Source organism: Canis lupus, chromosome 5, assembly GCF_003254725.2.
Source record: "Canis lupus dingo isolate Sandy chromosome 5, ASM325472v2, whole genome shotgun sequence".
Taxonomy (NCBI): Eukaryota; Metazoa; Chordata; class Mammalia; order Carnivora; family Canidae; genus Canis; species Canis lupus.
In genome coordinates, this window is record NC_064247.1 from 75,439,652 (window position 1) to 75,462,177 (window position 22,526).

Consider the following 22,526-nt stretch of genomic DNA (forward strand, 5'->3'; position numbering starts at 1 on the left):
CCATAGTCCTGGAATCGAGTCCCACATCGGGCTTCCTGCATGGAACCTGCTTTTCCCTCTGCCTGTGTCTCTGCCTCTCTCTCTGTGTTTCTCATGAATAAATAAATAAAATCTTTAAAAAATAAATAAATATTTCACTATCATTTCACTGCTTATGTTAATATGAATTAGTGTATTGTTAGTTCTGCAAGTTTTTTTTTTTTTAACTGGATTTAAATTAATCACACTGTGGGGCCACCTAGCTGGTCAAAATAGCATGGGACTCTTGATCTGGGGGTTGTGAGTTCAAGCCCCATATTGGGTGTAGAGATTACTTAACTAAAAAAATAAAACTTAAAAAGTTAATCTCCCTGTGGCCTTCTTCTGCAACTTAGATTTTCCCCACACCTTTATATTCATGAGATGCATCATGTTGGTTGCAAGTGTAAGTCATTTCTTAAAAAGATTATTTATTTATTTATGTAACAGAGAGAGAGACAGAGAGCAAGCACAAGCAGAAGGAGTGGCAGGCAAAGAGAGAGGGAGAAGCAGACCCCCTGTAGAGCAGGGAGCTGGACACAGAGCTGGGATTCTGGGGTCATGACCTGAGGGGAATGTAGACTGAGCCACCCATGCACCCTGTCTTCTAAAAGTTTTATAATTCTGCATCTCACTATAAGTGAAATAAGTGAGGTTGTGGAGTTCTAAAAAGCAAGCAAACAAAAAACTTAGTTGCTTCATAATTTTCTTGCAGTCTTGTGTTTTTCCTGGACTTCATATTGCCTTTCAGTTTTTTTTCCCATTAAGAGAAAAAATAGATACCTTTTTCACCCTGCCATTAAAAATTTGAGCTTAACCATTTTTTCCATAGCTTGAAATCAATTCCACTATTTTTTCTGAGGATACTCTTCTTTCTGTTCTAATCTGCTTAGATGGCTGCTAGAATTTGTGCACAGAAGTTAGACTAAGTAAATCCATCATTTCTTGTATTGCACATCTTTCTCTTTCTTGATTATCACTTTCTAACTTAATTGGAGGACATACTCAGCTTTCTTAGAAAGCGTATATAAAATATATATATTCTGAGTCCTGCTAGTATAAAAAGTCTTTTTTTTTAAGGATTTTATTTATTTGACAGAAAGAGAACACAAAGCAGGGGAAGCAGTAGAGGGAAAAGCAGGCTCCCCACTGAGCAGGGAGCTGAAGCTGGGTTTGATCCCAGGACAATGGGACCATCACCTGAGCCAAAGCAGATGCTTAACCAACTCAGCCACCCAGGCACTTAAATGTCTTTTTTTTAACCTCTAGATTCAGAATTTGACTGGGGATAGAATTGTAAATTCAGGGATCCCTGGGTGGCTCAGCGGTTCAGCACTTGCCTTCAGGCCAGGGCGTGATCCTGGGGTCCCTGGATTGAGGCTGGCACGTTGGGCTCCCTGCATGGGGCCCGCTTCTCCCTCTGCCTGTGTCTCTCTCATGAATAAATAAATAAAAATCTTAAAAAAAAGAATTGTAAATTCAAAATAATGTTTCCTAATGTGATACACAATTGATTGTTATATAATCCTAAAATAATTGGTTTCTTCCATTTCTCACACACTCTGGTGGTCTGGGAAATGTACCAAAGATAGCATTATTAAATATTTCATGGCTTTTATATGCCTATTGTTGCTGTTTTGTTTATTTATTTATTTATTTTTAAAGATTTTATTTATTTATTCATGAGAGACACAGAGAGAGAGGCAGAGACACAGGCAGAGGGAGAAGCAGGCTCCATGCATGGAGCCCGACGTGGTACTTGATCCCGGGTCTCCAGGATCACGCCCTGGGCCAAAGACAGGCGCCAAACCACTGAGCCACCCATGGATCCCCCTACTGTTGCTGTTTTAGATATGTTTCTTGGTTAATGCAAAATTGCAGTTGCGGTGTTGAGGCACCGGCGTTAGCTCTCAAAGTCTTCAAGAGGGAACTCTAATAAACAACTTGCTAATATTCTTGAATTCATATTACGTAAAATACTATGAATTTTGCACGCAATGCTTTTTATTTTATTTTATTTTTTTGCAATGCTTTTTAATTTAAAGTAAGCTAAGCTTTCAAAAAAATCACTTTCCCTCCAAATACTGAAGGTATTGCTGTATTGTCTTCCAGCCTCCTTCTCCAGGTTCTCATCGCCAGATCCATTTCAAATCTACGTGTCAGGTCTGGGGTCGGTATGCAATTCCCCCACTTTCTTATAGGTGGCGCTGCAGAGAAGGGCAGAGTAGAGCGCATCCTAATGGACAGGAGAGACTTGCCCAGTAGGGGGCGTAGCCCGCGGGTGCCGTGTCTCGGAGAGCCGCACGCAACGTCGGGGGCGGGAACAACCCTCGCCCCGCCCCCGGCCATCTGCGGCGCCCTGTGATTGGAGGGAGGGCCCCTCACTAGGTCGCGCCGTTGGGCCCGGAGGAAGAGGGCCCCATTCGAGGGTGACGCTGAGGCGGCGGAGGCGCGGAGCGCTCTAGTCCGTGAGTGCTAGCGAGCCTCGACAGCACCTCGGACGCTCTCCTCGGCTCTCTGCGGTGAATGGCGGCGGGATGGAGCACGAGGCGAGCGGCGGCAGCGGCGGGTCGGCCGGGCTCCTGCAGCAGATCCTCAGCCTGAAGCTCGTGCCGCGGGTGGGCAACGGGACCCTGTGCCCCAACTCCACTTCTCTCTGCTCCTTCCCAGGTACCGGCCCCGCCCCGTGCCGCGCTTGCGCAGTGCGCGCCTCGGCGCCGCCGCCGGCCCGCGAGGCGCCCCTTCCTCAGGGGGCGGGCGGGTGATGGGGGGGGCGCCCTGCGCCGGGGGGTCCTACCGTCCGGGAAGCGGGTTCCCGCTCGCTCTGTGGAGAGGCGGCGGCGATGGCCCTTCGGCGGTCGCTTCCTCGCCGGCACCGCGGGCGGGTCACTGCGCCGCGGCGCTGGAGCCCGAGCGGAGCGAGCGGCCGCGAGGGCCCGGTCAGCGGAGGGAGCTCGGACACCGCCCGGACTGATGTTGCTTTTGGAGGTTCCAGACGCCCCCGGGTCACACTGGGACCCGAAGGAGCCCCGGAGGCGGTCGCCCCTCCTTGTTTGGGCCCCTGTGGGGCGTGCCGGCCGCGCTGCTCCGTCTGCTCGGACGCCGAAGCGTCTGGCGGGCCGAGGGGCCGAGCGCAGCCTCCCTCTCCCTCGGCGTGCGGTCTCCCCGCAGGCTGTGTGCGGACCGCTCGCACCTCCGTCCGGAGGCGCCCGCTCCCCCGGCTGCTCTTTCTAGGAATCCCTTTCCGAGACCTGTTGCCGAGTCCCCCGCTCGTGCGTTTGAGATCTTTGACACAGATTCCTCTTCCTTCTTCTTACGCCCACTGGAGCTTCTGCTGGGCCTGGTATAAGGGTTTTTCAAGATTGTAGTACGAGGTGGAAAGCTAGCGTGCTCAGAAAGCGAGGAGGAGGAGAAATTACTTGGGAAGGCTGATAAAGGCTTTGAGGGGAGGGCACAGTTCGATGTTGGACTTTAAAGGCAAGGAGACACGACAGTGGCGATGGAAGGGCGAGGGTGAGTTGTCCAGCAAAGCTGACTGGTATCTTGACTTAGTAAACAATTCGAGAACTGGGCCTGAGACCCGCAAAGGAGGGACGACTGGATTCCTGACTGCAGTCATAAACAAGGCACCTGTGATTTCTCACCGCTGGGAAGCGACTGCCAGGCGCCATTGAGTGGACACCCGGGACTTACTGTGTATTACCTGCCTAGTGTTTTCCCGGACGACTGATGATAACCGTGTTGGGGCAGATGCAGATGTTAGTTTGGAACGATACCTAAAATGATAATCTGGCAACTTTGTTTCAAAACCTAAAATCACATTTGACAGTGACAACAGAAATGTAGGGCATTCTGGAGACACTGTCTAAAAAATGAAATGTTCATGCAGTCCGGAGGTACTGCTGGACCAGATTAGCCTGTTTTTGTTTTCTTATTTTCCCACCCAACTCTTACTTTGAAATTTCCAAACATACTGGAAAAGTGAAGTCCTAGTATAATGAAGAACCTATATTCTTTACTTAGACTCATTATTGATATTTTTATTGTTTTTGCATCTCTATGCATATATATGCACGTATTACGTATGTGTATGTATATGTATATACTTTTGCCTTCTACAGAGCCATTTCAAAGGAAGAAACATTTTTGCTTTCTACAGAGCCATTTGAAAGGAAGTTATTAAGTGATGGTGCCTGACACCTAATACTTAAGCATGTTTTACAGCAAGTCCACTTCCTGTCTTAGCGAAAAAATCCATATCAAACCCAAGAAATTTAACATTAATAAAATAATGGTGTCTAGGGGCACCTGGCTGACTCAATCCATAGAGCATGTGACTCTTAGGGTTGTGAGTTCAAGCCCCGTGTTAGTTGTGGAGCCTACTTAAAATTAAAAATAATAATAATAATGCTGTCTAATGTATAGGCCTTATTTAAATTTTCCAATTGTCTGAATAATGTCTTTTAGCTTTTTTATTAAAAAAAAAAAACCAACCAGATCTAATCAACACATTGCATTTAATTATTGTCTTTTTTAGTCTCCTTGAATCTAGACCAGTTACTCCATCTTTGTTTCTTGAGATTGATATTTTTGAGTCTTTGTTAATTTCCCAGACAGTCCCATAATCTAAGTTTATCTGATTACTTTTTCATGGTTACATTCAAATAAACATTTTTGTTTAGAATACAAGGGGCACTTGGGTGGCTCATTCGTTTAAGCCGGTGACTGTTGATTTTGACTCAGGTCATGGTCCTGGGATTGTGAGATGGAGCCTCCTGCTGGCTCCGTGCTCAGGAGTCTCCTTGAGATTCTCTCTTTCCCTTTCCTTGCTTGTAAAATAAGTCAATCTGAAAAGAATATTATCTATATAGGTGATGCCCATTTCCCACTGCATTACATCAGGAAACATTGAACATCAGGGAGTATCAGTAATGCTATTAATAATTGTTTGGTTAAGGTGGTGTTTATCAGATCTCCACAGAAAGGGTACCTTAAGCCTTTTGTGATAAGTCATATGCAAGGTTTTTTTGAAACGGAATATTCTCTTTAGTCTGTCTGGCTTTTGTTGCCAGAGATAAGTGGATTTGGGACAGTAGTTTTAACAGTATGTTATAGTAGCTATGACAATGAGAATTGTTTTGCTTTCAGAAATTATTCTGAAAATAAGAAACTGCCATATGTACATGATTTTATGGGTGCTTCAGTGGATGTATAATTTGGAGGTGTCGATCACTAGGAATTTTTCATTCAGGAAGTATGTATTTGGCCCAGTGCACACTCTGGGCTGGGGGTATAAACATGCATGAGATAGAGCCCTTGACCTCAAGTTGATCTGAATGTGATGGGTAAACACATAGCCTCCCTGCTGTGTCTCATCTTCAACTGGACTAATAGATGTTCTGGGCACATGGAGTGTGATCCTTTTAGAGGCATCAAAGCCTGCTTACAGTGAGTTCCATTCATTGACCTGAATCTGGAATAGTTCCTATTTTGGCCTCACAGAAAAGGTTATTTGCACTTTATGCTAAGTCACTATGGTAAAATCACTGCTCTAGAATGCTCTGGTTTGTCACTATCAGGAAGCTTTGAATTGATTTTTTTTTTTTTTTTTACCTGCACTTGCAATTTAGCCATTTAGATTTCTGCCTAACCCTCCTTATTCCAAGTTGTTCAGATTTCTTTTGTTGTTGTCATCAGTTTTTGGCAAATCTGAATGCCAAGAAAGGCAGACCTTTTCTTTTAACAGGAATGGTATTAACTCTCTGAAGGTATGAATTTTGTTAATATGAACATTAAGTATGTGATGGTTAAACCTACTTGTGTTTTGGTTGTGCCATTGCTAGAGTCAAGAATGGGTCAACAGTTTAAAAAACAAAAAAGAATGGGTCACAATTGGACCAATTATTTACTCATTCACTCAACTAATATTTACTCAGGTCTGTTGCCTGCCTTCTCTAGGTACCAAGTAAAAATGTAGGGAACAAAACAAAGGAGCTTTCATTCTGACGGGGATAGAAAGAAAATAAAATTAAAAGAATGGAAAGGAACAGTCAGTGGTGAGTGTAAGACGGTTGGGCCAATGAGTGGTGGGTCTTGTGTGTCAGGGGTGGAATGCTGTCTTAAGGTCACAGGGACACTATGATGATGCCATTGGAGCTGAAATCTGAAGTACAAGGGGGACAAGACACACAGCTATTGGGAGAAGAGCATTCTGAGCAAAGGCGCAGTAGGTTCAGAGCCCTGGAATAGGAGCTTGTTTAGGAAACATAAAGAAGGCTGTTGAGGAGAATGGAACAGTGTGGGCAAAGTGGGAAGGCGGAGGTGAGGTCAGATTCCGAAGGGTAGTAGGGCTTTGAGCAGAGGAGGGATGCTCTGATGGACTTTTTCTTTTAAGTGTACAATTCAGCAATTTTTAGCATCAACGGAGTTTGCAACCATCACCACAAGCAACTTTAGAATACTTTATCAACTTCATCCTCATTAGCACTGACTTTCTGGCTTTGTGTGGAGAATAGTTGGAAGGCCAGATCAGGGCAGACAAGATCTAGCCAAGCTAGGACCAAGAGACCCCTGGGGTGAGGCAGGCAAGATGGGCACGACCAGGGATGAGCAGGCAGTCCCTCAGTAGTGTCAGGAAAGAGGTGGCAACCCACAGTGGGTAGTCCCAGTGGGCAGGTCATCACTGTTAGGAGTGGAAGGGTCTCTAGGAAAAACTCACTGCTTTCTTTTATTCTCACACTATTCTCGCATTCCCAGTATTCTGACAGCAGTTATATGGGTTTTCTGCACATCGAGCAGTTCTGTGACACTAGTTGGGTGTCCTGCAGCTCAGTTTAGTTTGTATGCTGTCTCCCTGGAGTTAGCACCAGATCCCACAGGTTAAGGGCTCAATTTCCCCACTTCACATGCCAGCCAAAAGTCCAGATTGTCCTGTGTGCTTCTGACCAGCTGGCTCTCAGCCGGAGATTGCTATGACCCCCTTCCGTGGTTAAGTTCTAGAGCAGCTCGCACAATTCAGGAAAGCTGCTAGATCACCAGTTTAGGACACAGGATATTAAAGGATATAAATGAACATCAGATAAAGAGATATGTAGGGTGAGGTTCATAGGGGATTCTGAACAAAGGACCTTCTGTCCCTGTGCAGTTGGGAGACTGCCACCCTCCTGCACATAGGTGTATTCACTGAACCTGGAAGTTCTCTGAATCCCGTGCTTTTGGGATTTTATGGAGGCTTCATCGTGTACCCAGGATTGATTCTTAAATCTGCTTCCAGCCCTTCTCCCCTTTTTAGAGAATAGAGGGTGGGCCTGAAATTTCCATGCTTATAATACCTATTTTTTTCTGGTGACCACCTTGCAGCCCACGAAGAGTTCCGTCCTGAGAACAAAAGAAGTGTCTGGAAATTCCAAGGGATTTTAGGAGTTCTGTAACAGAAACCGTGGTCAAAGACTAAACATTAGAACAAAAGATTTTTCTAGTGCTACATTTTTTTTTTTTAAAGATTTATTTTAGAGAGAAAGAGCATGTGTGCGTGTGGGGGGAAGGGCAGAGGAAGAATGGGGCTTAAACAGAATCCTGCTGAGCGTGGGGCCTAACATGGGGCTCAGTCTCACAAACCTGAGATCATGACCTAATGTTTAACTGGCTGAACTGCCCAGGTGCCCCCCAGCACCACTATTTTAAGGGTTTTAGGTTCCTGTGTCAGGAACTAGGGCAGAAAACTATATATATATTTCTTATTATTTTGCAAGAGAACAGATGGACCCCCTGGTAGGTAGGGGGTTCAGTAAGGGAGGGGTCTCACAGTGAATGGCGTGGAGAGATGTAGGCTGGTGGGCAGTTAGTATCAAGGCAGTTCAGCATTGAGTTGAGGACCAGGTAGGACTATAGTTCCTGGGAGGACTGATGTGGTCTACTTAGAACCCTGGCTTCAGAGGAGCTGACTGTGTTCGTATGGTTGTTTGACCTGGAGCATAAAATAGAGTGGGACCAGCTAAAAGGATAGCTGAGTGCTGAGCCTCACCCTGCCCACTTGGCTTAGGCTTCTTCCACTGCTATTAATCGGGGCCAGGTTGGTCTTGAGGCCTTGCTTGGAAATTGGATGACTCTGCTGTGGAAGTAAGAGGGTCTGGGGAGCCAGCCATTGCTAACCCCCTTTGAGAATACAGAACTCACCTAGAAGAATCTGCAACCTATGTAGCTTATCTAACTGAAATGTCTTCCTGAAAAACAGATTCTTAAAGATAATAAGCCCCTTGTGGGCACATCTTGTGTCTTGTCTTATTTCATTGATGGGCCTGAATCCTATGCGGTGGGCTCAGTAAATACTTGATTGTCAAATGAATTGACTCTTAGTGCTTGTATTAGTTTGCTGTTGCTCCTGTAACATCTTACCACAATTCAGTGGCTGAAAACAACACAGATTTATCATCTTAGAGTCCTGGAGGTCAGAAATCCCAAATGGGTCAGCAGTTCTGCTTTCCTTCTGAAGGCTCTTGGAAGAATTGGTTTCCATCCCTTGTCTAGCTGTGGGAAGTTGCCTATACTCCTTGGCTCACGGCCCCTCCCCTTGTCTTTAAAGCCAGCAGCAGAGCATCTTCAAATCTCTCTGACCCTTCTGCCTCCCTCCTGCAAGCATCCTTGTCATTACATTAGCCCTACCCAGAGAAGCAAGGCCACTCACTTGTTCCAGGACCCCTAATGTAATCACACTCGCAAACTGCCTTTGCCACCTATGCACAGGCTCTGGGGATGAGTGTGGACATCTTTGGAGCCCATTCTGTCACTAGTGCTTAATCTGATTTCCCCTTATAAATTTTTTTAAAGATTTTATTTCTTTATTCATGGGAGACACACAGAGGCAGAGACATAGGCAGAGGGAGAAGCAGGCTCCCTATGGGGAGCCTGATGCAGGACTCAATCCCAGGACCCCAGGTTCATGACCTGAGCTGCTCAACCACTGAGCCACCCAGGTGTCCCCTTATAATTTTTTTGTTACAGATAACTTATCTGCTTTATACTTCAACATAAAGGGGGAAGTGATGTGACTTTAACTGTCAGAGGAGGCAAAGCTGAAGATAATGCACTTGATTTGAAATAGTGAACAAAGAAACGCCGTAAGATATGTAGACACAGATTTTTGACAGCGTGTTGAACCAGAGAAATGAAAAGTACTATATGTTGATCAATAAATAGCTATTAAATAGCAAATTAAGGTACAGTAGGTTAAAGGAAAATCACTTAGTTTTCTTTTAAGTGTTTTATTGATCGAGGTTTGCCTTTGCTATTAAGAGTCCTGTAATAATCTCATCTATCTGAAAAGTGTTTTATAAACTATACTACTCATCTAACATAATAAAGCCTTTTTTTTCTATTTAATGTGACTTAAGTGACGCTATATAAAATGTGTAGGCACTGAGGTAGCTAATGGATGCAGCTCAAGGTTGTAGGAGGGTGCAGTGTGTGTCCCCTTCTCAGAAACTCAGGGAAGTGCTGACCTGCCATGCTCATCCTTGTTTACAAATAGGCCTTTCAGCTTATAGGAAACTGGAGATGTAGATGGTGGCCTAGCAATCCTCCTTGGGCAGATGCTGTTCTCCAGGGAGATTGGAAATAAGTGAGTGTTGGTGTCTTAGTCTGCTTAGGCTGCTGTAACAAAATGCCCTATGTTGAGTGGTTTAAATAACAGAAACTTATTATCTCACAGTTCTGGATCCTGGAAGTCCAAGATCAGGGTGCCAGCATGGCCATGTTGTATTGAGTGCCCTCTATCTCGCTATGTCCTCGCATGGCAGGGAGAGAGAGAGGGAGACGACAGGGAAGAGAGAGAGAGAGAGATCTCTTTCTCTTCTTATAAGGCCTTATCCTATTGGACCCACTTTTTTTTTTTTTTTAAGATTTTATTTATTTATTCATGAGAGATGACAGACAGAGAGAGAGAGAGAGAGGCAGAGACACAGGCAGAGGGAGAAGCAGGCTCCATGCAGGGAGCCCCATCTGGGACTGTATCCCGGGTCTCCAGGATCACACCCTGGGCTGAAGGTAGCAACCACTGAGCCACCCAGGCTGCCCATATCGGACCCACTTTTATGGAAGTTGTGAGTTGGTGTGTCTTAGTGGGTCTAGGCCTCCCCTCCCAGTTCACTGTCCTAATGGCTCAATGGCATCCAGTGTGAAGCCAGTCTCTAGCAGTGCCTTGAGTTGCTACGGAAAGCAGTTCTTACCTCTAAAACTTGGGGACCTCCAGCAGGACCTGAGAATGGAGTCAGGTCACTGGTGGGGTCTCAAGTCAGTTGTGGCAGCCAGCAACCAGTACGGCAACTGCTCTGAGTGCTCAGAGGCAGATTTGCATCCCTCTGTCCACCCTGGAACAGTGGTGTTCCTGGTGCCACCATAAGGTTTAGCAGACTAGGTGGTGGAATGGAGGTGAGTCTGTGAGTGATCTGAGTAGCTAGTAAGGGCTGTGGGATTGAAGATGGGGTTACTGCTCTGGAAGGGTACGGCATGGTGCTGTTCATGGCCTGGGGTCAAGCTGGCAGTAGGTGGTGATGGGGTGGGGGAGTGTGGGGCAGTGGGGGGGACGGTTAGGCTGGGAAGACCAGACAGCTCACTGAGCCAGAGTGCACATTGGCTGCCCAGCCAGGAGGGATCTGTGAGTACAAAAGCTCTGGCGGGTGCACATTTATTGGAGGGACAGTATCTGGATGCTAGACAGTGCAACCTCTGCGAGCTGCTGCCAAGAAGAGAGGGTGAGTCTCCTAAGTTGTGGAAGTGAGAGGAGCTCTGGCCTGAGACAGGAACGGAAGCTGCATTAGTATAGGTCTGTTTCCAAGGAGAACGGGGCTCAAACCCTGAGAATTGAGAACCCTGCCTACAATTTCTGATCAACACTATGGACTGGAAAGGTGTCTTTTTTTCTTTGGCAGAGGGACAGTAGTTAATTAGTATATGTATATATATTTTTTAAACGTATTAGTTTCTTACATTATGCATATTTAATTTTTAAGCTTGGGACCTTACCTATTTGAATCACTCTATGCTCCATGTTGCATCATCTAACTTGGTTTAGCAGAATTTCCCAAACCATCAAAAAGAACCAGTTTCAACAGTATTATTAAATTATTCTGAAAATCTATCTTGTTCAGCAAAAAAAAAAAAAAAGTTTCACAAATGGTTTGAAACTTTTTATAGCTAGCTAAGAGCTTTTTACCAGAGTGCCAAAACACCCTCATTTTTTTTTTAAAGATTTTATGTATTTATTTGAGAGAGCAGGGTGAAAGGGGCAGAAAGAGAGGGACAAACAGGCTCCCTGCTGAGCTGAGCAGAGAGCCCTTCATGGGGTTTGATCCCAGGACCCTGAGATCGTGACCTGAGCTGAAGGCAGATGCTTAACCGACTGAGCCACCCAAGTGCCCATAGTCGTTTGTTATTTTTATTTATTTTTATTTTTTATTTAAAAATTTTTTAAAAAGATTTTATTTATTTATTCATGAGAGACACACAGAGCAAGAGAGAGAGGAACAGACACAGGCAGAGGGAGAAGCAGGCTCCATGCAGGGAGCCTGGCGTGGAACTCGATCCCGGGTCTCCAGGATCATACCCTGGGCTGAAGGTGGCACTAAACCACTGAGCCATTTGGGCTGCCCCGTTTGTTATTTTTTATTTATTTATTTATTTTTAGTTATTTATGATAGTCACAGAGAGAGAGAGAGAGGGAGGCAGAGACACAGGCAGAGGGAGAAGCAGGCTCCATGCACCGGGAGCCCGACGTGGGACTCGATCCCGGGTCTCCAGGATCGCGCCCTGGGCCAAAGGCAGGTGCCAAACCGCTGCGCCACCCAGGGATCCCCATTTGTTATTTTTAATAAGCCTTGAGCCCTAGATGGGGCATGCCTGATACTTTCACTTGGAGCCTTTCATCCAAACTTGGACTAGGTGTCCTAATTTAGGTATGTGTAGAATATGTTTTTTTTTTTTTAAGGTTTATTTATTTATTCATAAGAAACAGAGAAGGGCAGAGACACAGCCAGAGGGAGAAGCAGGCTCCCTGCAACGAGCCTGATGTGGGGCTCTATCCCAGGACCCTGGGATCATGACCTGAGCTGAAGGGTTCAACAACCACTGAGCCCCCCAGGTGCCGCAGAATATGGTATTAATTGAAACTTTGTGAGTCAGAATGAACACTGAGAATTCAAACAGTCATCAGTGACAATGCTGTCAGTGGTGGCTTGAAGGGATTTGGCCTCCACTCTTAATCTCCCACCCCCAACAATTCAGAAATAATCTGGAAAGAAAGCATGCACAGCAGTAATCCTTACAACTGCTTCGAGTACAGCTTCAGATACAACTTTGAGAAAAGCCTGTGATCCTCCCCTTCCTGCTCTTCACCATCCCCAGGCCCAGTGGTGCTCCTGATTGTCTCTGTAATTGTTCATTCTGATCAGATCAGCCTTCCTGAACTGCTCTTTTAGAAACAAAGGCTCTTTTTTTCTTTTTCTAGTGTTTTTTATAGTAATTTTGTAAAAGCCAATAAGCAGCTAGAAAAGCTTTTTTTAAAAAATGAAAGTAGGGGCTCCTGGGTGGCTCAGTCAGTTAAGCAGTCCGCACTTGATCTTGGCTCAGGTCTTGATTGCAGGGCCATGAGTTCAAGCCCTGCATTGGACTTCTCACAATTAAAAAAGAGAAAAAACAGTCAAAGTAAAAGAAAGGTTATCAGTACTCCCCCAACCTATCCCACTCCCCAGAAATAACACTTTTCTGTTGCTTGCTGTACAGCACGAGACAGCATAGAGAATGAGAGCATGGCCTCGGGTGTCAGGCTCCAACCGGGCTCCAACTAGACTCCAACAGGGCTCTGCCTCCTGCTGGCAGTGTGGGCTCACCAGCAGTATATAGACTCCAGGAAGTTCCTTTCCCCCCTCTGCCTCTGTTTCCTCATCTAGGAACCAGGGATATTCGGGATCTGTGCCTCATAAATTTGTGACAGGATTGCTTGTGTTAAGATTGTAAAGCACTTAGAAGAGGGCCTGCTCATGTGTAAATATTTATTAAATGCACCTATGTCCAGACTCTTCTCTGGAGTACATAGAATTATTTACAGACACATGTTTGTTTGTTTCTTTTGTTTTGTTTTTACAAAAACAGGATCTTTTTCTATATACTATTCTGCAGCTTGCTTTTTTTTTTTTTTTTTTTTTTTACTTCCCACTGTGTCTTGGGCATCTTATCCCTTCAGTATATAAATATCTATCCCATATTTTCATGTGATTGTGTAGTGTTACATTATGTGGGTGCACCAAAATGTATTTGACAGGTCCTACATTGACGTGCAAGCAGTTGATGTCTAGCCTTTGCCATGAGAGATCGTGCTGCTTGGAACACCTCGTACCTCTGCCCTCACCTGCAGGTGTATCCCTACAGGTGGTATTCCTGGAAGTAAAGTCACTGTGGCAAAGGGCATGCACACTGGAATTTTTTGGATGTACACTCCTAAATTACCCTTCAGTAAGGTTTTCTGGTCTGTATTCTGTAAGGTGGGGCCTTTGACATAATGTCCTGATGACTCTTTACTGCTTAGAACCTTTAATGGTGCTTCTAGGGCTCTCACATTGAAGTCTTTAGTCTGGCCTTCAAAACCCACTATAACATGACCTCATCTGTCTCTGTAGCTTTTTTTTTAAAGTAGGCTCCATGGGAATCCCTGGGTGGCTCAGTGGTTTAGCCTACCTTCAGCCCAGGGTGTGATCCCAGAGTCCTGGGATCGAGTCCCACATCGGGCTCCCTTCATGGAGCCTGCTTCTCCTTCTGCCTGTGTCTCTGCCTCCCTCTCTCCTCCATGTCTTTCATGAATAAATAAATAAAATCGTAAAAAAAAAAATAAAGTAGGCTCCATGCCTAATGTGGGTCTTGAACTCACAATTCTGAGATCAAAAGTCATATGCTCTACTGACTGAACCAGTCAGGCACCCCCATCTTTGTTTTAACTGCTTTTAATTTTATAGACCCTCTGGTTCAGTCAGACCAGTGGTTTTTAATCGGGGTGATTTTTGACCCCCATCCCCACCCCAGGACATTTGGCAAAGTCTGGAAATATATTTGATTGTTGCAACTGGGGAGAGGGTGCTACTGACATATAGCAGAGGGTAGAGGCCAGGGGTGCTGCTCCATATCCTGCAATGCGCGGGACTGCACACCACCCCCCCCCATAAAGGGTTAACTGGTCTGGATGACCGTAGTGCTGAGTTAGGCTGTTTACTGATCTCTGAAATTGCCTGTTACTTACCTGCTTCCAAAGCAAGGATGGATAACAGATTTTATCTGACGTGGCACCTTCATTGTATCCATGTGGGCACCAAAGGGCTATTTTGAGAATTCTAAAGCTTTGCCTGGGCTCAGTGGGGGAAATTGCTATGTGTGCTGTTTTCCAGATTGCAAAGTCATGACGGCAGGATGGTTGTTATCTCCTCCTTTTTTCTGTTTTCCGAGGGGACTCACACATTGGTTATCAAATATTTTAACATTGCCTGAATTGCAGTCATCTTAAAAGTTAATTAGACATTCCCCATAGGAACTGGCTCCTCCATCACTATATGCCATTTGTCTCTAAGCCAGACACTCCTATTTTCTGGTGTTTATTTCATATCTTAAGGAACTTTGCTATTCTAAGAGGCAGTGGACTGATATTTACTGCTTTGTCTTGAAAATGATTGTTGAATGAGTAAAATCGTATACATTTTTCATTTTAAAAGACTAAAATGATTAGCCACTTTAGAGGTTGACCCACTTACTCTGGAAACGGCCATATACTAAATATTTCGGGCTCTGTTTCAGCTCTGCTCTTGTAGCTTGAAAGTGGCCATAGGCAAGACTTAAATGAATGGGCACAACTGTGTTACAGTAAGAATTTATGCACAAAACAAGCTGGTGGCGTGTGAGCCGTAGTTTGCTGATCCCTCTGGAACCATCAATATTTGAATGTTTGACTGATGAACCTACACTGCACCTGGATGGCTTTGAAAATGAAATAAGCGGGTATGATGACTAGCCCCTGGTAATCAGTGTGCTAGGAAGGTCGGTGGCTTACAACCTTTCTTTGCTTTCCCTTGTAGAGATGTGGTATGGTGTGTTCCTGTGGGCACTGGTGTCCTCTCTCTTCTTCCATGTCCCTGCTGGATTACTGGCCCTCTTCACCCTCAGACATCACAAATATGGTAGGTTCATGTCTGTAAGCATCCTGTTGATGGGCATCGTGGGACCAATTACTGCTGGAATCTTGACAAGTATGTTAGACATTAAAATACCAGTCAAAACGTTTCATATGACTAGTTACTTAATTTCTGGATCCATTTTAGAAACATGTCTCAGTAAAATGAAAAAAAAAAGTGGCTTTTAACCACGGGCCCTTTTTTTAGTGTCTTGTTTTTTTTCTTACCTTTAATCCCACCTCTGCCCATTATTTGGCTAACATCTTTGATTTCCTAAGTTATATTGTCTCGTATCTTTCATGTAAGCCAGATGAGGTTTTGTGAGATAGGTTACTAGTAAGAGAAGCTGTTTATGTTTTTGGAAGCTACTGCTTCTTTCTTGTCCGCTATCTATCAATTAACTGGTGGCATGCCAAGATTTTTGATGAGTTTCTTCTCATTCAAGTGGTCACTTGAGGGATGGAAGACTAATTCCAATGACAAGAATTCTTGTTTAGACAAGTACCTGATTTGTCTTCTAGTGTTTTTCCAAAACCCCTCTCAGAACTTTCTGAATAAAAATTGATATAACAAATACATTATTTTTACTTCTTTTTTTAAAAAATCATTTGACTTTTAGTCATGTCACAAAGATGAGAATAAGTTTAAATCATTTTTAAGCTCAATTAAGTATAAATATCATATATAATTTAAAAATTTTAAGGAAGCAAAACTAAAAACACTCCATTATCGGGGATCCCTGGGTGGCGCAGTGGTTTGGTGCCTGCCTTTGGCCCAGGGCGCGATCCTGGAGACTCGGGATCGAGTCCCACGTCGGGCTCCCTGCATGGAGCCTGCTTCTCCCTCTGCCTGTGTCTCTGCCTCTCTCTCTCTCTCTCTGTGACTATCATGAATAAATAAATAAAATCTTTAAAAAAATAAAAAATAAAAAATAAAAAAAATAAAAACACTCCATTATCACATCCCTTAGTGAAAGCCACAATTTGCATTTTGGTATATGCTTTCAGACGTTTTTCTTGGTATGTATGTAAACAAATATATGCTTAAAAAATAGAAACATAATGTTCCTCCTAATTTGTAATGTATGAATTTAAGTCTTGAGTTCTACAGAACTGTCCCTCTGTCTTTTCTTTGACTTGAGTTTTTTTGGGGGGATAAAGTGGCCTCATTTCTATGTGTTCTGTAGGTGATGAAAAGTTTGTGGTAAAAAGAGGAAGAGGCCAGTTTTCTCCGGTCTGCATTAAGGTTTCCATAACTGGCTTTATATAGTATTTTTAACTATATCACCTGCTGCTGCTCTTGAGAGACCTGCTCCAGTTTCCTTGTTGGACTCCTGGCTCCTAGGGCCTGTCTCAGATTTCTCATCAGTAAAATAAGAATAATACCATCCACCTCGGATGCTGTGTGATGATAAAAGGAAATGTTTAAAGAACTTAATATAATACCGAACACTTAGAAACTGTGCACTAAGCCTGTCCGTTCTATTTTTAAGACTCCAGTATGAATAGAGTCTCTTTCCCGTTTTGCTGCTCCCCATGGCCAGCTTTTCCCTTTCTTCCCTACCTCATCATCCAGACCCCACTTTAGGGCCTACTTCAAATTTCTCACACTTCTTTCTACCTAGCCCACTCTCTTTGGAGCTGAACTACGAAGGGTCTGATGAAATGGGTTTGTTGCAGATGTTAATAACAGTATGTATATGCCTAGCCACTGGAGACTGACTGTTCAAAGTCACAGGTGTTCCAGGCAACGATACAGATAATGGTTAATTTGCTCTCTTTCTTCAAATGTGTTAATATGCTTTCATATCCCAGGTATAAAATGTGTAGACGTTTGATTTGAGATGCTATATATTGTATTATTCAAAGTTTGGTTCATGCTTATGCTTTCTGAGTCTCGGCTTGGTTCTGAACATTGATGAGAATAGGGATCATCCCTTATCAGACGTAGAGGTAAATAAATATTAGCGTGAATGAACACACTGACCAAAGAGCATCTGTTTGGAACAATTTTTGAGAGGAGGATCCTTTGGGAACTTTGGGTCTATTTTTTGTCCAGCTAATGAATTCTTGGCTTTCTCGGTACAATGCTGAGTCCCTATAGCAATTCAGATGGGTTTCTAGGGAGATTAAGATGTTTGTGTTTGGTTTATTCAGTTTCTTGGAAGTTGTGGTGACTAACATAATAAAAACAATGATATCTGGAACAGAAAGGATCCCCTTAGGAACTCTCCCCTCATACCATTAATAACAACTTCACAAGTGTAGAGCCATCCTCTCCTTTTCTCATCCTCTGCTCCCTCCTCTATCCACTTTGAGAGGGAAATTCTGAGTACAGTAGAGGGTGGATTGAGGATTCCCTGTGGCTTCTGAAATATTTCTTGCTTAGTCTCACATAGAAGCTTTGTTGGCATTCATTACCGGGATTTTTTTTAGGTACCTGTTAAATGCTAAGCATGGCAAAGAAGAGATATTTCTGAATTTGTAATTGGGTCGTGTGGAAATTGCTATATCTTTGTGCTTTTGGTTATGACTTCCAGATTATTTTATTCAGTGAATCTAGGAGTCTCAGTTTTAAGAACTCACTTTTCAACATCTAAAAGCACTAAGAGATTTGCAAATTGTATGGGGAATACTTAAAACCCTAGAGTAGGCAGCAAAAAAAGTATAAGGAAAAGAAAACATTTCTACAATATTTAAATTTTAATGTAAAACAATCCAGAACATTCTACGTACAATAGGATTTTAAGTGCTATATTTTCCTGATTATATTAACCTTGATTTTTTTTTTTTAACACCTCTTGAATTTTTGAACAGGTGCTGCAATTGCTGGAGTGTACCGAGCAGCAGGAAAGGAAATGATACCATTTGAAGCCCTCACCTTGGGCACTGGACAGACGTTTTGTGTAGTGGTGGTCTCCTTTTTACGGGTTTTAGCTACTCTATAGTGGATAGCCTTATGTCATGATACTGAACCTAAGTTTTACGGAATCCTCAAAAAGAATACATTATGGAATGTAGTGTTTTCTTAATTCTTCAAATGGAAGAAACTTGGATGAAGAAGTATATGAAAAATGACATCTCAGCCCTTTCTTCAGTTTGAAGCTCCAGGAATTGAAGATCTTTCTGGACTCCAATTGTTCTCAACCAAAACAAATTGAGTTTCTTAGCGCTTTTTTTGTCCTTTTTTAAAGTTTAATTTAAGCAGTTTTACAGGTGCACCTTTACCCATGCTAGGTCAACAGTGTTTCTGGGTTGACATCTTTCACACTGCAATTTACAATATTCTGTGAGAAAATGTAGTGTTGCATATTTCAGAGAAGCTATGAAAAATACTGGTTTCTTTCTGAGCAGAGTATACTGTACTATACTGTACTAAAATCTAACCTGATTAATCTTTGGCAGGCTCTTTTTTCACTACATCTGAATGACATTAAGTGCCAAGTAGGTTTTGGTTGAGTAGAGCTTTGAGAACAAATTTGGTAAAATGTAATAGGAAAAAAAATCCTACAACACAAGTAGTGGCTTCATTTGCACTGTTGAAAGAAAAAGATGATGTGACATTTTATGGATAACTATCTTGACCTCTGATTACTTAATATATTTTAAGAGATGTGAATTTGTTGTTTTGTATATTTTATCAGAATAAGCTAGCTAATTGAGACTTTCCCCCCCAGAATACCTGTATCCCTTTTCTCATCACTTTCATTCTATTGACTTTGTTTAGTTGAATTGAGAACATACCCTATTAAATAACTTGAGTTCAAAATTTTAAGCCAGGTTGGCTAGAATGCTCTTTGGACATTGAGGTACCAAAAAAATTTTTTTTAAACATTCTGCTATAGTTTTTCTTAGTGACTTTGGTTGAAATTGTAGAAATGCAGCTTAAACTAGACTTAGTGGTTATTAATTTCCTGGTCTTACTGTGATTACCACTTTTACAGTATTGGTGTCACTCCCAGAAAGTGCCTAAAGTTTAATTTTCAGATATGCTTCCACATTTATATTTCCCTTTAAAAGAATGTATATCCTTACAGAGAATTAAACATCAAGTTTCTTAAACCCAATTTTAGCTATCTTAATTTTTCTTCTACTGCCTAACTTTCTTTTTCATTAAAAGGCCTGAAAACTGTGACCTTCAAAAGTGAAATGATTGCAAAAATTGTCTACCTTGATCCTTACCACCTCAACTGTGTTAAATGGAATACAGTCCTTGTTCTCTGGTTCAGAATAGTTTCTGATCATTAAATCTGATGTTTTTAAAGAAAAGTTTTCATTGTAACAGTGAGGCTAACAGCCCACAGGTCATCTACACACAAACACATCCGTTCCATTTAAAGCAACATGTGCTCCGGCTTCTGATTAAAAATAGCCAGAAGGACCAACTAACCAGGGAAAGTCAAAAGGGAAAGAGATCACAGAAAATTAATTGGACACTTTCTCTTTAACTAAGAAGCCATTAGACTACTTAGCAAAATTATAGTGACATATGCTCAGACCAGGTGGAAAGTTATAAGTAGGCTTGGAATGCCAGCAAATGTTTTTATAAATTCCCAAAAAAGGAATGCTCTTCAGTGCTCAAAATCTTTCAAGCAAACTTTAAGTCTTTTTCTTAAAGATTTTATTTTATAAGATCTTCTTTATTTATTTGAAAGAGAGCGCACGCACATACATAAGGGGAGGGGCAGAGGGAGGAGCGGCAGAGACATGGGGCTGAATCCCAGGACCCTGAGATCAGGAACCTGAGCCAAAGGCAGACACTTAACCAACTGAGCCACCCAGATGCCCCAAGATTTTAGTTTTAAGTTCTCTCTGTGACCAGTGTGGGGCTTGAACTCACGATTCTAAGATCAAGCGTCGGATACTCCACTGGCTGAGCCAGCTAGGAGCCCCTAAGTCTCTAAATAAGACTCACCATTTTTCAGTTCAAGGAGCTGTGATTTTGCAAAGTAGCTCTTCACTTTAATACATTTGAGACATTCTTATCTTTTGTTCTAGCAAATGATTACAATCATCTCCCTTGAAGTATGCCTCTTATTAGAATTCTCACCTAAAACATTCTTTTGGATAGAATTTTTCGAATTGAACATATAGACCTATGGTTGTTAGGCCTCTCCCCCTGAATACTAATTTTTGAACGTATTGATTGATGATTTAAATATTTGGTTATTAGAGCTAAGACAAAAAAATTAATGCATTTTGAAAGATGTTTTTGTTTCCATCTGTTTCTTTGCTGTACTATGGTTATCCATTTTTTAAAAACTTCAAATATAAGATGTATCTTCAAATTATTGAGGATTTCATCCACTCCAATATATTAACATCCTCCTGTGAATAAATTTATATAGACCTTCATATGCATTGAGCTTTATAGCTTGAAATGTTTTTAAGGAGAAACTATTTGAATGATATAAAGAATCTCTAGTTTTCTTTGGGCTTTTTTTTTTTTTATTTCTCAAATACACAATTATTTGTGGGTGGTCACTTAAGTGGAAAAATATTTGCATTTGTGTTGAACATTTTACTTTACCATATATAATTTTTAAGAATTTTTGCCAACAACTGGCTTTCTGTGCAACCACCCCTTCCCAGCTGGACATCTACTTTTCCTTTTTTTTTTTTTTTTTTTTTTAATGTTTTTTATGCAGGAGAGAAGGAGGCAGCTCTCAACCATTAAAGTTGCAGTCTTTAATATGGGGGTTTGGGATGAAGGCATTTCATGAAGACAAGTCCATATACAAATGTGTAATAAATATTCCAAGAAAAGAATGTCTCTTTGTGCTCTTAACTCATTTTTTAATTTTGCAGCAAAACATTGCTTCTTAGGAAATGTTTAAACCAGGGAGAAGTTGATGCAAATAACTAAACCATTCCTTATGTTTTTTTAAATCTTAAATTATATGTTAGCTTCTGATTTCAGTGTCCTTTCTGACTGCTCTGGTTTGAATTAAATTCTTAATACAACTGCAGTGCATACCAAGCTTGCCTAAGACACCATTTCCTGGAATGTGAAGCCTTGGTGCCATCAGCTATCCACACAAACGCAGAAAGTTTTGTGACCGTGTGTTTCTGTTTTGTGCACTGTTAGGCTGGTTGTGATGAAAATCAGCTTAACTTTTGTATGAGATTATTTCACTAACTGCCACAGTCAAAATGATCAAATCTTTGTACGATGGAAATTATTTAAATTTTATTTTTCTACTGACATTTCTAATTCTGGTAAAATGTTTATCAATAAAGAATTTCAATTCTGTTACCTGGAATGGTTCTTTCTTTTTTCAGTGGCCAATGAATTTAATCCTTTGCAGTAAAGTTGTCCGACTTAAATTTTTGAGTTTTTCAGTAACTGAATGCTTTACATATGTTTAACTGTATTTCTTTTATGTCCAACTTCTTACTAATTTTGGTAAAATTCTTGTTCAAGGAAGTGATTAAACTATGTCCATGTGTACTTCAGTCCTGTTAAATGCACTTTGTGGGCTGTCTCTACCATCAAGAAGCTTTTTGTTTGATTGCACACTGGGATGGCTGAAAGCTCACATAGTGTATGACAAAAATTATTCCAACAGTAGGCTCACATGAAGAGCAGCTCCAACGTTAGTTTGGCACTCTTGGTGACATCATAGAAGTCTTCCTCTGCTCTGCCGTTTTCAGCAAATTGTTCGATTTGGGTGCCATGGTCACAAGATAGATGACCACTGCAGTCACAGGCGGTGTAGATAGACATATAATGTCTGGCAGGAGACTGCCCACCCATTCTATTTTTTATTGAGGTATAATACACAGAAAAGTGCCCAAATCTTAAATGTATAGCTTGATGAATTTTTATGTATTCACATATTTATGTGACTACCATTCACAACAAGGTACAGAACAATTTCTAGCACCCCAGGAGAACTCTACATGCAGAGTTCAACCAGAAACCCCCAGGATTATATGTATCCAGGACTCAGGGTGGGAGGAAATTTTCTTCAATTTTCAAAAGGTGATAACCCAAGATTGGACAATGGAAATAGACTGTGTAAGATGAGGGGCTAAACGTGCACAGTATGGTAGAGAGGACCCCATAAATCATTGCTAAGAAAACGCAGTAATAATGAACCAGGAATTTTCTAGGGAGTTGAGGGAATTTGTACTCTGGCCAACTGGACGCCCTGTGTAAAGGGGCCAACCATTGCTTATTTCCAGCCTATTTTTACTTTGTGACATTATGAGCCCAGAATAGCCAGATTTTCCAGTTTTTCAAGAGAAGTTGGAAATCGAGATTATTTGAAATTTCCATTTTTAAGCACTTGCAACTAATCTG

General features: G+C 42.2%; 1 protein-coding gene across 6 annotated transcripts; it reads left to right on the plus strand.

Annotated features, from left to right (window-relative positions):
• The first annotated feature begins 2,392 nt into the window (after positions 1-2,392).
• On the plus strand, positions 2,393-21,476 carry TMEM170A (transmembrane protein 170A). 6 transcript variants are annotated; one of them, XM_025426857.3, is made up of 3 exons: positions 2,393-2,688; positions 15,126-15,227; positions 18,038-21,476. In XM_025426857.3, exons 1-3 carry the CDS (start codon positions 2,556-2,558, stop codon positions 18,166-18,168), a joined length of 366 nt encoding a protein of 121 aa, XP_025282642.1. In that variant the 5' UTR covers positions 2,393-2,555; the 3' UTR covers positions 18,169-21,476. The 6 variants fall into 6 exon arrangements, with proteins under 6 accessions (XP_025282642.1, XP_025282641.1, XP_025282646.1 ...); XM_025426856.3 differs by having other exon boundaries at positions 2,395-2,688; positions 15,126-15,296; XM_025426861.3 differs by lacking the exon at positions 2,393-2,688 and adding an exon at positions 3,256-3,531.
• The last annotated feature ends 1,050 nt before the right edge of the window (positions 21,477-22,526 follow it).